Source organism: Varanus komodoensis, unplaced genomic scaffold (assembly GCF_004798865.1).
Source record: "Varanus komodoensis strain SLA01 unplaced genomic scaffold, ASM479886v1 scaffold3, whole genome shotgun sequence".
In the NCBI taxonomy this organism is placed as follows: domain Eukaryota; kingdom Metazoa; phylum Chordata; class Lepidosauria; order Squamata; family Varanidae; genus Varanus; species Varanus komodoensis.
The window spans coordinates 52,812,769-52,829,458 of record NW_025335761.1 but is presented as its reverse complement, the minus strand read 5'-3'; the positions used below and the strand labels follow the sequence as shown (position 1 = coordinate 52,829,458).

The 16,690-nt window shown below is 37.0% G+C and overlaps 1 protein-coding gene across 13 annotated transcripts in view; it reads right to left on the bottom strand.

Moving 5' to 3' along the window:
* Positions 1 to 16,690, bottom strand: part of LOC123026647 (WD repeat-containing protein 20) — a 100,344-nt gene that overhangs the window by 38,010 nt on the left and 45,644 nt on the right. For 4 of the 13 annotated variants that reach the window (XM_044436518.1, XM_044436517.1, XM_044436516.1 and 1 more), the window contains one exon: positions 4,153 to 5,690. The exons of 7 other annotated variants lie outside the window; for them this stretch is intronic. In XM_044436518.1, the coding sequence (XP_044292453.1) occupies positions 5,637 to 5,690 (54 nt within the window). In that variant the 3' untranslated portion in view covers positions 4,153 to 5,636. Of the gene's footprint in view, positions 1 to 227; positions 1,206 to 3,373; positions 3,409 to 4,152; positions 5,691 to 16,690 lie in introns of those variants that run through there. 2 more of the 13 variants (XM_044436513.1, XM_044436515.1) reach the window with 2 other exon arrangements.

Sequence of the window (16,690 nt, the reverse complement as noted above, 5' to 3'; positions counted from 1 at the left end):
CTAATGACCAGAAGACAGTCTTGCTGTTCTCAAACCCTTTCCCTCTAGTATGGAAGTTTGAACAATGTAATCATGTTAACAGAGGTACAGTTTGACAGTGATTTCACATTGTGCATTTGTACTAGAAGAACCAGTAATATTTAAAGGAATCTTGGGGTGGGGAGGGAGTTGTGTCCTCCAGGGACATTTTTAAAATTACTCTTTCACAGTTACCAGTAAAGATAAAATGCCATTTTTAGGATCATTTTATTACAGGATTGATCTTGAAAAGGTTTTAAGGTTAATTACACTCTCCTCTTGCAAAAAGGAAATGTACTTCCATAACATAATGTCTGTAACTAGAAACAGAGTTTCTACATTCTTAATTTTTATGGTACAACTTAATTCTTCAGAGCATGAAATGTTAATAGATTTTTCTTGATCAACACTGCTGTACCAGCTGATAGGTAGACCTCTATATCCAACAAAAGCATTAGAAGTGAAAACCTGTTATATAATTAGACTCACAGATAGAAAGAATAAATCTGTTTATAAATCAGTAACGCCACAGGAGACACAGAGATGTACAAATGTACAAAAATGACCTTACCCTCTTCGAGCAGGGTTTGGAGGCTGTGCTGGTATGTTTTGCAGAAAAGCCACAGATGTATTCAAAGGAAACATGTAATCAAAATGTAAAATTCATAGTACATAAGCACAGTATACCTTTTATAAACCCATAAGTTCTGTATTTCCTTTGCACACTGGAGAAACTATTCTTTCGGACTGAGACTTACTTGTCCAAAACCAGCATAATGTCTTCAATTCTGGGGCAAGACATTGGGCTATCCAGTGGGGGATTCTTCTGACAGATGATGCAAGATTTTTACCTATTTTTCTTCACCCTGTATTACCTCCTATGCTGTTTCAGGATGTCTCCCATCCCTCCAGAGCAGGCTTTGAGAAGAGGCAGAGATTGCAGGAGTAAGGAGACATTAATGAAAATAACCCCCCCCCCCCATCTCCAACTTTCCTTTGGCAGGAACAACCTGTGGGTGGAGTTCCATTTGTGTGGTCTGGATTTCAGCCTATAAATGCCAAAGGTTTTAATTTCCAAAAGCGAAAAATATATTCAGCAACTTCAGTTCAATCATGCCAAAGCATTTACATTTCACAAGACTTTAGCCAAATCCAGGAGGTTGGGTACAAGATCCTGGGGCAAGTTCCTGTTAAAAAATAGATACAAATCAATTTTGGGAATGAGAAATATGTTTCAAACAACAAAGGATTTTAAATAGCCTCAGCCTGATTTTCATTCTAGACATATGAAAGAATATTCGTAATTCAACAGTGAAATACTTAGCCCTGCTCCATGTTACATTCATTCTGTAAAAAAGTAGCGAGGCTCTGACTTTCCATGATCTGAAGGCTTTTTCTAGGCAGTCAGTTTGAAGAGGCTTAATCTTGACAATACTTATTTAAAAAATCCCATGGTTAAGTTTCCCACATCCATATCAAAATCAGTCCCTGGTATTTCTTGTTCAGAGGGTAGCAGGAGATGAGAAAGACTTTTCACTGCCTGATACCAGGAGGGCACTGTTCTACATAACAGATTAATACTGGGCAAGTAGTCTGACTTGGCATAAGTCAGTTTCTGATCACTCTTGAAAAAGTGATAGTAGTAAGACCTTTGCAACCCATGTGATCACATAAAATTATCCGTCTCCACTCAGCAAAAGTTCATTGTATTGCATTGGAAACTAATCCTGACATTTCTCCCATACGACACAGTTTGAATCTAATTTGCCTAGCAGTTGCTTTTTGAAAACGGGCAGCTCAGGAGCCACACACACACAGATCCTATTCTTGTCATGTTCTAGATTAGCTCCTTGCTCCTAATGCAATAAAAGTTAACTCATGAAGCTTTTGTTCACATGGGATCAGAAAAGGGCACAGTTGGTAGTTTAGGGGTGGATTGTGTGTGTTCAGAATCTGCATGTTAGCTAATTTTAGCTTCTGGTTGCTCTTTTAAAATTTCTAGTCCTTCCAGTTACAAAGCTAGGTGTAGTCTTAGGAGGCAGAGTGACTGGATTTAGTTTCCTATAGATGAGAATTGAGGTCTGCACATATCCTCATCAGCTACTTTATAATTAGCAGCAAGTAGAATCTCATGCAGAATGAACAAAAATATACAAACCTGTCTTTAAAAAAAAAAGCATTGAGTTTTAGAATGTTTGCCGCAAGGTCTAAACACCACAAGGAAGGTGTACCATGTAATATCCATCTATGCTCCAGCCATAATGAACTACAGTACCATAATTTCCAGACAGCCAATGTATGTTCTTGTTAGGAATTATGAGAGTTGCCAGGATGAGAAAGTCTAATTTAACTACTTAATAAAAACTAAGAAAAATATTTTGTAAAGGCCATTTTTCACGGTTACCTTCTAACATCTGAGAATTCCATTAGATGGGTAGAAAGAGCAGAAAGAAAGGTCTTGCCTTTGATACTCCAGCAATAATAATTCAGCAAAAGAGGTTTTTCAGGAAGGAGCAGCAGCAGACCTTGGTACAAGCATCCAACTTAACCTCCCCCATTCTGGTGCCCTACAGATGTTTTGGACTTTAGCTTATCAGCCCAGGCCAGCATGGTAAATAAAGACTGGTGGGAATTGTAGTTTAAAACATGGGAGGGCACAAAATTGGGGGAGGTTGTTCTAATTCATGGCATGAAGCTCAAATTATAATGAGCATTCAAGATAATCTGCCCTCCCAATTTGTCATTTTCTAAGAACCTGAGACCCATCACAGATCTGTTCTTATTTAGTCTATTATTGTTAAACTGTATGTCCCTAAATGCTTTTTGACTCCATTTGCAAATCATGAAGATGTTTTGGTGCACACAAAGCCACTCCCTTGTGGTTTTGCACAATTAAAACCAAGTGTCTACATGTACACAGAGAAAATACATACATTAGTAGTTACTGCACTACTTTTCCTGCTGTCAGGACTGTTCTGCAACACCCCCACAAAGAAACCCTTCCTTTACATTTCTGTTGTAAGTTTATACTCATGGTCCTTAAACCTGATTGTTAGCAAGTAAGAATCTGGTTAAGGAAACTTCTTCAGTAAGAAAGTTTCTAAAAACTAGGAATTTCCTTTCTTCTTTTCCCTGTTTAACCTCACTTTATTTGTTGGTATGCCACAGATAACCAATAAAATGAGATAGGAGTGGGTAGGTCTGTGAACACAAAGGTCTGGATCTAGAATTTGTCCCCAACAGTGGAAATGGGGATGGTGAGGAACTTGCTATGCTGGGCATTTCTCAAACAAGCTTTTGGAAAGCACAAGCAGCTGCAGGAGAATATGAGAAACAGCAGAAGTAGCTTTCTCACCTTCTTTTGACTGAATCCCTCCTCAGAAATTCCTCCTGTGGAGAGAAGCAACCATTCCATTTACATAACACAAAACCTAGGTTCAGTAGCACCGGTGTTGATTTTTTGCTTTGCAAGTTAATAATCAGAAGTATGCAAAAGTATCTCAGTGCTGCTGTTTCCCTATTTAAGACTGAAATATAAAAATTGGCCTTGATTCTATTAAAAGAACTCCTTAGGGCATGTGAAAGGGTTTACATTCAGTGCAGTACATGTTGACAATCTGCTTTTGAGACACTGTTCAAAAAAGTGATGTAGATTCTATGGTAAGAGAGCAGTGTCCTAGAAATGTAGATCTGTCTGCAAAATTCTAGATTCAAGCAGGGAGGACTTGCTGCGATAGTGTTTGACTTTAAAAGTCACACAGCACACACAGCAATATGTGACAAGCTACATTTGAAGAGCCCCAAAGCCTTGGAGCACACACATGCCGGAACATGCTCTCCAAAGTGTAGTCTTTGTGGGGCAGCATATTTGCAGGGTGGGAGAGATGTTGTTATCAGAGGCATCCAGGTCGTCCTGTTCTTTCTCAGTCATGCCTTAGAACTTGCCACCATGTTGCTTACCCAAAGAACTGGAATAGGGAGGGAAAGTGTTTTTGTCTTATAAGGAGGAAGCTAGGAAAGGCTTGATGGCTCCACCTTTGAGGTCAGAAAGAAAGCACTACTGCTATCAGGAGAAAAGTTGGTTATCAAGCAAACAGCATTTTCTTCAATGAAAAACTGGAGGGGATTCTACAATTTTTAGTGTGTTCAAAATCAGTTTAATAGGAACTAAACAAGCAGCAGTTAGATTATGTAGATTCTCAAATCTACCCTCCAACACAAGGCATTAATTTTTCTTTGAAACAGGAAAATTGCATACTTTGGCACATTATTCTTATAGTATCAGCCTATTGCATTGTGTTACAATAATTTTAAACCAACATTTAAGTGCATCTACTAGCATTAACATATGCTAAACTATGCATTCCTAGTGTATGAAAATGGCTAGTATCAATGTTGAATGACCAACATATATATATATATATATATAAACCTAGGCTTATTTTATGAATTGGTGTAATGTTTCTAACGAGTGTGGACAGAGGAAATACCTGTGTTTAGAATAAAGTGCAGGGGAATCACATTTCCTAATAAAGATAAGTCCAGTTTAATAACTGGTGAATCTGACCTGAGTGTTTTTCAAAAGGAATATATTCTACAGGGATTAAACCAGGTCCATACCAAAAATATTACATTCAAGAAGGTACATCAAAGTTGATTTAATTTAAACAGAACGTAAACAAAACTGCATATTCAAGATAGTTTAATATGTATTTTCTGAATTAGAAATATCACTTTCTTAAATGATGAAAATTACTAGTGTATTGACTGATTTCTCGCCCAATCACTTGAATTACATTATTTACACATATAATACAGATTGATTGTAGTTGAAAACATTATTAAAATAAAATGTTTTAATAGATACAAACGATCTCTTTTATTGACGACAGCTTTAGAGGGTGTCCAAACACCCATTTAAAAGTAATTCTCTACTAGCATTAAGCTATTTAAGGTGCAATCCTATACAACTTCAAGATAGGAAAAAGGCCTGCAATTCCCAGAATGCTGGAAATAGTATGCCCTTTTTCTGTCTAATGTTGCATAGGATTGTGCCTTTAAGTGCAAACAATCTTTTTAGAAAAAGCCCCAATGATTGCAGCATCCATCTTCCTGAATTACATTTGTAAAGCCAGAAAGTAATGACTTTAATTTCCCATGAGAGCATTCCAGGCTAACCATCTCTGGTTTAAAAAAAAATCAGTGCAAAAAACCTAACAGTGAAATTCTAATTTATAACACCATTAAACTTACTTGGATTTAAGAAACATTTTATTTTACATGTGTTTGTATGTATATGATTAAATTACACTGCGAATTATAAACTGGAAAAGGTTTCACTATTTTTAATTGCAATGCCAAAAGAAGCATTTTGAAGCAAAATTCTTCTTTGGGCAAGCAGCCTAAAAATATTAGCTGTAAAAAGAACTCATTACATTATTATTATTATTATTAATATTATTATTATTATTTTGTAAAACACTATGTGATTCACATAACTTCAAGTTTACATTCTGCCTTTAAGAACTGTGGTGCTCTCTGGCTGAACAGCAGCTCCTGGTTCCACTGTCATTACTTCTTGTTCTGTGTTCAAAGATTTGCTAGCAGGAGTGTGATGGCTATACTACAGTTCCACTTGGAGAATTGGCCTGGTTTTGGGATGGCAATAAACCCTGCAAACAAAGCAATTTACATTAATCCAGCAAGAGAACCCAACATTTAATATTCTAAACATTTATGTTTGTAGACTTTTAAGTTTAGTGTATTGGCAGAAACCTTGTTCAAAAGTCTTATGTTAATGATTTCTCTCTTCATCTGGTTGTTTAATACAAAGCAACTTCCAAGATGGTGGACCTGATTGTAATTCCAAGGGAGTAACGGTTGTAATATGTTGTGACAAAACAAGAAATCCTGTGATGCCTTAAAAATGAACCCCCTACCGTGCCTAAGTTTTCATGGGCCAAAGTTCATTGGATGCATGAAGCCAAAGTGAGCTCTGGTTTATAGAAGCCTATGTTACATTAACTGTCCATTTTTAAGGTCGCATGGGATTCTTGATTTTCACGTGATTAAGAGAATGTGAAAGGAATATACTGTAAGGATTATATTTTAGATTCTATCATATAAGACTTCAGAAACCTGTTGCAAACCTGTTCCATTACACTAAGAAAAGATAAGTGAGCCTACAGGTCATGTTTGCACCAGGAATTACTTTACTGGGAAGAGGTTTGTACCTCTGCCATATTTCTGGAACTCTTTGTGAAATACAGGCATACCTTAGAAATATTGCAAATTCAGTTCCAGGCCACCACCAAAAGTGAACATTGCAATAAAGCAAGTCACACACTTTTGTTGGCTTCCCAGTGCATAGCTTTTGGCCTATCTCAGCTTTCAACATGTCTTCCTTGCTAAGCTTAATCATTTCTAGCTTTTGATTTAAACTGAGACACATGCAACTCCTCCTTTTGCTTGAACACTTAGAAGTCATTGTAGGATTGTTAATTGGCCTAATTTTAATATTGTTGTATCTCAGGAAATAGGAAGGCCAGAAGAGATTGGGGAATGGTCAGTCACTGCAGCAGTCAGAACACGCACATTTATCCATTAAGTTTGCTGTCTTATATGGGTGCTGTTCATGGCACCCCAAAACAATTACAATAGTAACGTCAAAGATCACTGATCACAGATTACCATAACAAACATAATAATGAAAAAGTCTGAAATATTGTGAGAATTTCCAAATTCTGACACAGCAACACAAACTAAGCAAAATGTTGTTGGAAAAATGGCACCAAAAGACTTGCTTGATGCAGTGTTGCCACAAACCTTCTATTTGTAAAAAACACAATATCTGTGAAGCACAATAAAGCAAAGTGCCATAAAATGAGGTATGCATGTATAGTTTGCACCCATAAAATTACTCATGGGTCATTGGTTATCCCAGAAAAAAAATCTTGTTCATAAATGGATCTTCAGCTTGGTGCCTCAAACAGTAAGCTTTCAACTACCTTATATATCCTAGGCACTGCAGTCGGTTGGACAATCTTAGAAGCAGAACTCCCTGCTGTTTCTTTCTAATGACATAGTGAAGCCTTCCAATCTTAGACCCAGCCAGTAGGTCCAATGCTCCCAGGTCATTTAGTTCAGACATTGCACAGAAAATCCCAAAGAATGAGTCTCTCTCTCTCTCTCATTCACTTTCCTTCTAACAACCTTCGTGAGTAAAGCTCTTATACGCAGATATTCCCAAGCTTCGATGCAAGCTGCACTTGCACCATTTCCATTCAGTATTTTAAAACCAAGTTTTATTAAACAAGCAGGTATGTCAGATGTTCCTGGTCAGGCAATCTTTCTTCGGTGACTAGCTGAAATGAGCAAGTTTCTCAAAAACTAATAAGATCAACAAATCTGGCCAAAAAAGCCAAATCTTCAAAAATACTGCAGAGTGGTTTGATTTCTGCAATTATATTCTACCTTTGCATGTATCTGCTCACATATATACTTAACTCTCGAGTACACTAAAAGCAACAGCAAAAGGCATTTTTCTATTTTACATCTCTTTAAGGGGAAATTCCAGTCTTTCAATACTTTGATTTGCAGGTCTTTACTACCTTAGTATCAGCCAAATCAGGTTTATTAAGCTGAAGATCCAAGCCCAACTGTAATGCAGAATTATATCTTGTGAGTCTACAGGAGCTCTTTCTGGCTCTGACCCAAGGCACAAAGGAAAGACATTTCCTGCTCTTAAAAACTGGAATCTTTACAAGGAGCTCCTGCACTGAAGACAAGCCACCAGAACCTGCTCTGACATTTTCCTCTTTTTAAAACTTCTAAACCAATTTTATCTAAAAAGATTATTTCTGGTGAAGGCACAGAAAAGAGAGCTGGGCCAGGTACGCTAGAATTTGCTCCATAAAAGAGAAAACTAAGGCTGTCATACATAGGGCACACCATGAGAAGGCAAAACTCCATGGAGAAGACAATCATGCTATGGAAAATTGAAGGCAAAAGAAAAGGAAGATCCAAATATGACATGGATCAACTCCTTAAAAGAAGCCACAGCCTGGAATTTACGAAAGCTCAACATGGCTTTCCTTGTCAGACCATTGTGGAGCACTTTATTCATAAGTTCACCGTAAGTGAGACACAACTTGATGGCACAAAACATCCACATTTTAAGTCCACTAGCTAACAATTGCTTTATTAGGCCATGCACTTGCCATAATATATTATACAGTTATACACTACACTGGGTATTGTGCCTTGTAGGCCAGTACATAACTTCAATCCCAGAGACTAATAGATACTAGACAATCCAAATGAGGTGAAAATGGAGGCTATCCTCAGGGAGGGGTATTTTTTTAGACCATTTTGAATCAGAACATGTTCCAATGCAAATTGGGATCAAAGAAAAATGAGTTTGCATCAGGAAGTGTTCTGGTGCTCTAAAGCTGCAGTAAGCAAATTCAGCTCCCACAAATCCTCATCACTAGCTATGTTGACTAGAATAGATGGAAGTCCTGGCCAAAATATCTAGAGGACTGCAAATAGTCCAGCCCTGCTCTAAAGAGATCTAATTTCGTGTTATTTTATTTGTATTTAGTAAATAAAACTGTAAACAAGTCTTAATTTTATGTCCCAATAAACTACAAGTATTTTGAAATATCTGAGAGCAGGAAATGAAAGCATGATCAATGAGATTTAAATGTTATATTAAGAAATTTTAATTAGAATACTTTATAAAAATGTTAAAGAACGTATGCTTCCCTTGCATTGTTTATATTTTAAAACGCACAACAGTACTTAGATCTATTGATACACTGATTTTAGCACACAAAAAAACTGTGCATGTTACAGTGGCAACTATTTCAAAAGGGTGAAACTTTTTTCCACTAGAGTTGATGGAATACTTTCAAGTTTTGTTCTCATCATTAGTTCCACATTAAAAAGTGTATATTTTAACAACTTATTTTCTCACATAGTTGCTAAGAATTGTCACCTGAAAAACATTACAACTCTGAAACTGCCAAGCTGGCCCAATACAGTATTTGCACTTAGCATATTTTTTATTAATGAGATTATGAACTGGAAAATTGTCCACCCAATGTCACTGGTCATCTAATAATCAAGTTACCTATGTAGTCTCCATATGTTTACTTTGACTCTCAAATATGACAGCTTCTGCCTAGAGCAGCAAGTCATCAAAGTTAAACCACATGTCCAGACGATCATCTGATATTTGTCCCGTACTAGACAAATGTCTGAATTTGTGAGCTCCCACTTTCAATCTAAAAAATTTCCATGAGTCTGGATGAAAATCATTTACATCCTACTTTGACATATTGCTCACCTTTACTTTGGTGAAGGAGTGGGCATGCTTCCATGACCAAAGCACTTGGGCCTATGTTCATAGGATTTAATTGGGGTTGTAATTAGGGTATGTAATTTCACAAAAAAGGTAAGAATTGTTAATATTTGCTCCACTTGGATTCAGAAGTAATACACAGCCTTTGAATTAGGAAGTTCCAATTTTATGTATTATCAATGGGGCTTTGAGTACCTTGACATTTTTCTCTTTAGTTTTTTCAAATGGTTCTGCACTCCCCCCCTAAAAAAAAAACACGATTTCTGTTACTTGAATTAATGTACATATATTTGGATTTGCACACTATTTATGCCAGAAATAAGAGCTTGAGGCCACAATCCTTCTTCCTCAAAAGCTTATTTAACCATCATTCTTATAACTTCTAGTCTGTTTACCCATTCAAAAATATATTCGAAGCTGTACATGCTTGGCATTTAAAATAAAGCCATGGAGATTAAAATCAGCATCCTGAAGCCTTTGTGATGTACCAAATCTCATAATTTTGTCATGTTTGCATGAATATTCATACCTGCTTTATGCAGTGTTGGACTACTGGTCCATCTGCCCTATTATTCTAATTGGGAGCCACTCCCCAAGCCCTTTCCAACTCTGTTACACAAAATCATTTAAGTAGGTATGCTTGTCAGAGTTTTATGTCTAGTAAGTTCTACCATTAGGTAGAATGAGGCAGTAGCTGATTTTGGATGTCATGAAAGGGGCAAGCAAATTTTTATTTAATGCCATAATGCTGTATTTTTAATGTAAGGGTGTAAAACTGCTCGTGGGATTTTCTGCCTTGTGTACCAAGATCAGTTGGTTGGCCATGGGCATTATGCACTTTGCCATAGTGCTATTTGCTCTCTACCCCAGCAGATAAGTGTTTGGGGGAAGCTCAAAACTGAAGAATCTAAAGATCTGGAAAGAGTCTGAGAGACTGTGGATGGCCATTTGTACTGTCTTCTTCCTGTTGGTTCCTTATGTTCCAATTTTTGTTTGTACTGTTTCATCTTTATGGGATAATTCTAGATTGTAGCAATGAGGTTGTTTGGAAGACCAAGTGATTAAACAACTAGCAGTTTCCTTCAAGCTCTGTTTTTCCAATCAGCAAAAGCAGGACCTGCTTTATTTCACAAGGTGCAATAGCTTGGTGCCCCACCTCTAAACACTGAATGGATGTGTACTTGTGGCATTAAAGCACTCTTTTAAATTGTAGAAATGTAGCCAACTTTATTTTGATGATAAATTTTAGGACTGATAAGTAAACAAGGGCAGTATCCAATGCTGCAGCAGCAGCTCCACTCATTCTGTTGCACTCACCTTCCTAAAGCAAACCTAGAAATGAGAAGAAATGCTTGTTTCTGGGATGGGACAGATTGGTGGAGCAGCGCTTTGAGGGCTCCACTGGCCTACCTCATTCCAGATGTAAGCATTTTCACTGGCTTTCACTGGCTTCACTGGCATTGATTCGGGAACTGACAGCTTCCCCAAAAGGCTAGCTGCCCCCCTAACACAGGGCCACCATTACCTACTACCCTCCATTTCCAGCAGCATGCTTGAAGAACTGATGCAACACAAACTGGAGTTCTGTAATAAGGTTATCAGCCAAAAAGACCCCACTGTCTGCTATTTATATTAAATGTCCTGCTCACAGAATCAACCTGATTTTTTTTAAAAAAAACCTTCCTTCAAAGCAATACTCATCAGTTCTCAATGGTGTACACACAACCTTAAAAATATAAGCAAACTTTTCAAATTTACAGGAGACGGGGGAGGCAACAACTGGAAAAGTGTGTGAGTCACTCTCCAACAATTATATCAAGTAGCAATCACTGAGCCATCTCATTGACTGGCATTCTCAAAATAATGAAGAGCAGGGCTATAGTAAGTATTCACAGAACATGCCCAAGACACTACAAAAAGCAGACAGGTGTCTGCATTCTTCTCACACACCAATACCCAAGGTATACTGCACCTATGCCTTTCATGGATGCAAATTTCCTTAGCTCATAAGTAGCCTTTCACATTTTACCTAGCAGAGTAAAAAAAAAAAAAGGTAGCTGTTTCTGCTCAAGGATGAAATCTCTTCATGGTGACAGTAACTTAAGGCTAGGGTGACAATCCAGTTGTTCTTCCAATCAACTCTTGCCCATAAACTGAGGTGCTATTTACTCAGTAATGAATATAGGAAGCGCCTCCCCTGACAGGCACAGTTAGTTTGTAAAAGGGACATACTGCAAATTGTACAATGAAAAAATATCAACATGTTTTAGGCTTTTTTCCCTTGGGCAAAGCAAACTAATACTTAAAAGTCAAAAAAGTAGGATTCATACAAAAGACTGCCCTAACACTTCGCAACAAACCTGCAGATAGCTAGAGCTTGTTCAGCTATCTGAAAAGCAAAAAGGTAGGGCTTTACTGCCGTATAGATATTCTGTTTATAAAAAGCTAATGCTATCTGTATCCCATGCATTTAAATTCAAATAACTTCTTCCAGACTTCTGAAAGAAGAGTTCTGCAACCCCCAAGAATTCATTGACTTTCTTGCAATAGACACTTCCTTTTATCAATGCCATCCTAAAAAGCAACCTGCAGTAGCTGAGGCACTAGGCCCAGGCTATATTCAGTGAATAAGCCATGTGCTATATCATGTCCACAAAGAGAATGGATATATGAACATACTCGACTTCAACCAGCAATACCATTCACATGCTCAAAGTGTGTGTATTTACATACCGAATATCATCATAAGGTTAAGTACAGTTACAATTTAGCAGAAACTGGTGCACTCCGAAACACCACCACAATCTTTATGGGGGTTAGTTTTTCCCTCCTTTTAGTCAAATTTGGAAACTCTCTGGCTTGCCCATTTCAAAACTAGAGTTGACCTATTTAAGAATTAAGCTGAAATCAGAGCAGAGAATCTTCATAAGCCCATGCTAAGCAATACTATAAAATGGTATGTAAATTAAAATAAGACTGGAAACACAAGTTACCTGACTGTGACATAGGCTAAAAGCAACAAGGTTCCAACTAAACTTAACAGTCATATATCAGGAATTTCAGGAAGAGCAAATTCGTTTTCCTCCTTCACTCTGTGCATGTTTAATATCTCCAACACAGTGCTAGCATTTATGATTACTACAACACACACAGACAGGTATTAGAAAAGCAAAGGAAGTGGGTAAGTAGGAACTGAGGAGTAGGTGCAAAACATGGCTTTGGAAACAAACTAATATTGGAAGTACCAAGTGAAGTAAGTCACGTACAAGCCACTACACTGCATGTTTCAGATGTAAGATACGAACTTAAGAGAACGCTGAACCAATTGGTCCAATCCAATTAAAGTGTGGCAGCAACAGTTTTCATTATCAGTAGCCTGCCTGACCAGATGGGTATAATTGGTCTTGGACTGTCTATTTAGGTACCTCATAAATGCTGGTAAACAACACTAAAGCATTTAAACATTAATGCAAGGTGCTGCAAACAAAAGAGCTCCTGCAGAACCCAAAAGGCATCAATTCTCCCATTTCAATGGCTGTTATTTTATCTGAAAACATCAATTTAACCAAACCCACTGCATATTGTTTCAGCTAATTATAGTTTCACATGGTATTTAAGCCAGTTCAAATCAACATGAGTTATGAAAGACATAAAAACTCTAAGCCAACATTTGAAAATAGGTATGAAATACCCAAGAGTTATCTACATTTTACTGTTCAGTCACACTTTTTATTTAATGTCAGTATACAGAGGACAACCCCATTAAATTATTTTGTAATGTCAAGTATTTAGTAGGGTTCTTCAGCTGAAACAGTGACATAAAACACTAAAAAATAAGCAGTATGAAACAAACATGATTTTTTTAAAATTATAAATATACCAACAATACTTATTAAAGCTTCATTATTATTGCAACAGTCAATTTAGTTTAACAATTTGTCATGTTAGAAAGGCTCTTATGAAATTTATTCAAGTTGTCAAGAAATTAGATGGACGTTTATAAAGAAAATACATATGAGTTTTACTGTTGATTTTTCACTATATCATTACAATTTTGTACAGTATCACCTAACTTGTCAATTTTAACAAATTCATGTATACAGATTCATAAACGCAGGAAAAAAACTTGCTTTTAAACTTTACACATTTTATGTGACAGTAAATCAGCTGGTTTTTTTTTTTTCTTTCTTTTAGCATAAGCAGGCCAGGAATTACTCTAAATGCAAATTTAGTAGCTTGAATGTGATAGAACAGAGAAGTATACAGTCTTTTCAAGTACATAACTGAGTTGCAAAAGATCAAACATTTCTGAAAACTCTTTAGTAAGAAACTTCCTCTCTTAATTTGGACACCCACATAATAAGGCAATCACTCTCTCCTGGCTTCACAGAAGTAACTGACCCATTCCTAAGCAAACCTGTTCGTACACTTGTATAATTAAGTTGTAGCCATATTTCAAGGCATTAATAAAATCCCTGTTTGCACTGTGTTTATATTCTACATTGTTTCATTTTACACCAAACTCACAATGGAGTTAGTTCTTCCTAAATCAGACCTGATTTCAAAATTATGTCAAATGATACAGTAAATCCCAACAACATTTTATGTTTCAATTGCATCCAATAAAATACTCTGTGCTGATGAGAATCCAGTAGTAAGTATAACCTCTCATTTACAAATGTCTGTCAAAAATTTTAGAAAGGCAGAACTCATTAAACATGATGCTGTACTACACGTGCTACTTAATTATAGAATATGCTGAAAGATACTCCATAACTGAATTCTAGACTCTCTTTGCACTATTTAATTCACATACATTTTCTAAATTCCATGTGCATTTTATTGTACAAATTGGTAAAACATTATTCTGCTCAAGGGATATGCTGACATTTCTCTCAACTATTCTTTACTCAGTCCACTCTTACCATGAATTTTTGGGTAAGCAGTGGAAGTTTTCCCTGAAGGCTGTAAAATGTAGATGATTTGGTAGGTCTGTAACTGAAGGTAAGACCTTTTGGTAATACCTAAACAACACACTTACGCATCCCATTTCAGACAGAAATGTAAGTATGACTAGGCATTGCAAAAGGACTGCAAAACTTGCTTTCTCTACCAGGGTTAACAATGTAATTGGGTAGGATATGGACAAGATATTTTAACGCAATTTTAACTCTTCCCAGTAGTACACTATATTTTTACAAAGTCATTTCAGAAATTTTGATGCCTGCAGAGTAAGCTATTTCCCCACAAGTTAGTGCAGTTTTAAATCTTTTTTGCTGTAATATGCAACATGGGGTTCTCCCACATTATCTACTGAACACAGTACTTTACATATGAAAAGACACAAAGAAGCTCAAGTAATGGCATGAATATTAAAGAGGAAGTCCTAAGGCTTGTAGTGGGAGTCTTCTTACTCCAATTTGGCAGTGTATCCCTCTGCCCTATCGGTTCCCAATACTGAAATGGTGTTGATGCTCCAGCCAAGGCAATAGCAGCCAGACAAAAACCACTTGTCCTAAAAACTGAATGTCCATTCTAATCCCGCTCTTCTGTAGAAATAGACAATGTACTATCCTTACTGCAACAGTCTGGGGCAAAGACAGGTAGGGAAAAGAGTAAGGTAGGGCTGGCTCAGTAACAGTGAGGCTTCAGACTGCACTACTGGTGTCCTCTGGCCCATTTTTCCCCAAGCTGGAACTCTGAGACATTTCTATCCAATTGAGATATTCTGGCAATGTTGGAAAGCCATTTTTAGCACAGGAAAATGGCAATAGGAGCTGTTTTGGAAGAGTGCCAGAGACAAAATGGCAACACAAAAACGTAGCAGCTTTCAACTCTTTTAAAAACTTAGCTATAGAATTAAACCTCTGGTAAGGCAAAATTGCAGTGTATAACCCAAGAGAAGAAATATGTTACCATGCATGTTTCTGGAAACTCATTAAATAGGTATAGAGTTTAGTTAAGTGCTCTCCTATAAAACAAAAAGGATGCTTATTAACATCTTTCTGGCACAAAGACATCTCCATCTAGAGCCCTGTAAACATATCACCTAACTTGCTAGTTTAGGCCAGCTGAGTGAGCTCACCAACTGCAAAAATAACTAATAATAATTTGAAACTCATTCTAAGTAAATACATCCTAAACAATATGCATTTACATCAGTGTGCGATATTAGTTTTCAAAGACCTAATGGATAACATCAGCATGAAACTTACCTTTAATTAAAGATTTCCGCATTGGCCAAATATAGAAATCCTAGCTTTTGGTACTGCATACTCTATCTCTGAAATATTTGAAATGTATTTCAAATCAAGCTATCACTGCATGCAAGTTGTGTTCTACTGGCATAGTTTACAACTCCTTTACAGAACAATTAATTTAGTACACATGAAAGCAGCTGAGAGGCTCCTGCTAATCTACTTCGGGATACCTTACTGGGTAAGCAAAGGGGTAATATTTGTCCTCCATCCATAGCCTACTTCATCAATGCACACATTTAAAAACAGCACCAAACTATGTGGTCCCTGCACCGATTAAATATATAAACATTTCCATCACTCTAGCGCACAAGAACAAACAGGTTTGTCATTTACCCTTACAAATTGCTTCCTTTTCCCCATGAAAAGCAATGTCATATATCTCCCGATTGTCTGTCCATGATAAGGCATACAGGAGAAACTACGTATCACAACAAGTTTATAAAATGCTGCTGAAATACTTAATTCTTATCACATATTTTAGAGAAGTTGTGAAACCTTACAGTCACAATGGGCTTTGAGTTCTAGTTGATTATCTCTTCTTGCACTTATTTTCTATTATCTGAGTATGCCAGGAACATTCAATGATACTTGAGGTACTTTAGGGCTGAACTCCAAGAAGATATCAAAAAGTGCCCAAGTACACCTCCAAAAACACAAAAAACAAGCCAAAACCCAAGACAACTACCAGCCAATTAGGATAACATTACTGGTTTTCTATCATTTCCACTGGACTAATGTGTTCCCATTCATGCATCAGATATAGCTAGTCTTTGCTTCCAGCTCCAGGCCCACTGTGTTGGATTCTACACCAAAGGATCCCCAAAAGCCTTATGGGTAGCTATCCTCTGGGGAAGGTGAGCCCAAGATGAATACCTGCATGAGAAAAAGCCACCTGAAGACTCTTTTGAGCTGGGCCATAGACTGCAAATTGCTAATAAGTACTGAAAGCAAACCAAACATTGTCAGAAAAAGTGCTAAAAATTAAGTAACTAATATCAGTTTTGTTCAATACAAAAGAAAACGTTACCAGTGCCACATTTAAGTCTGT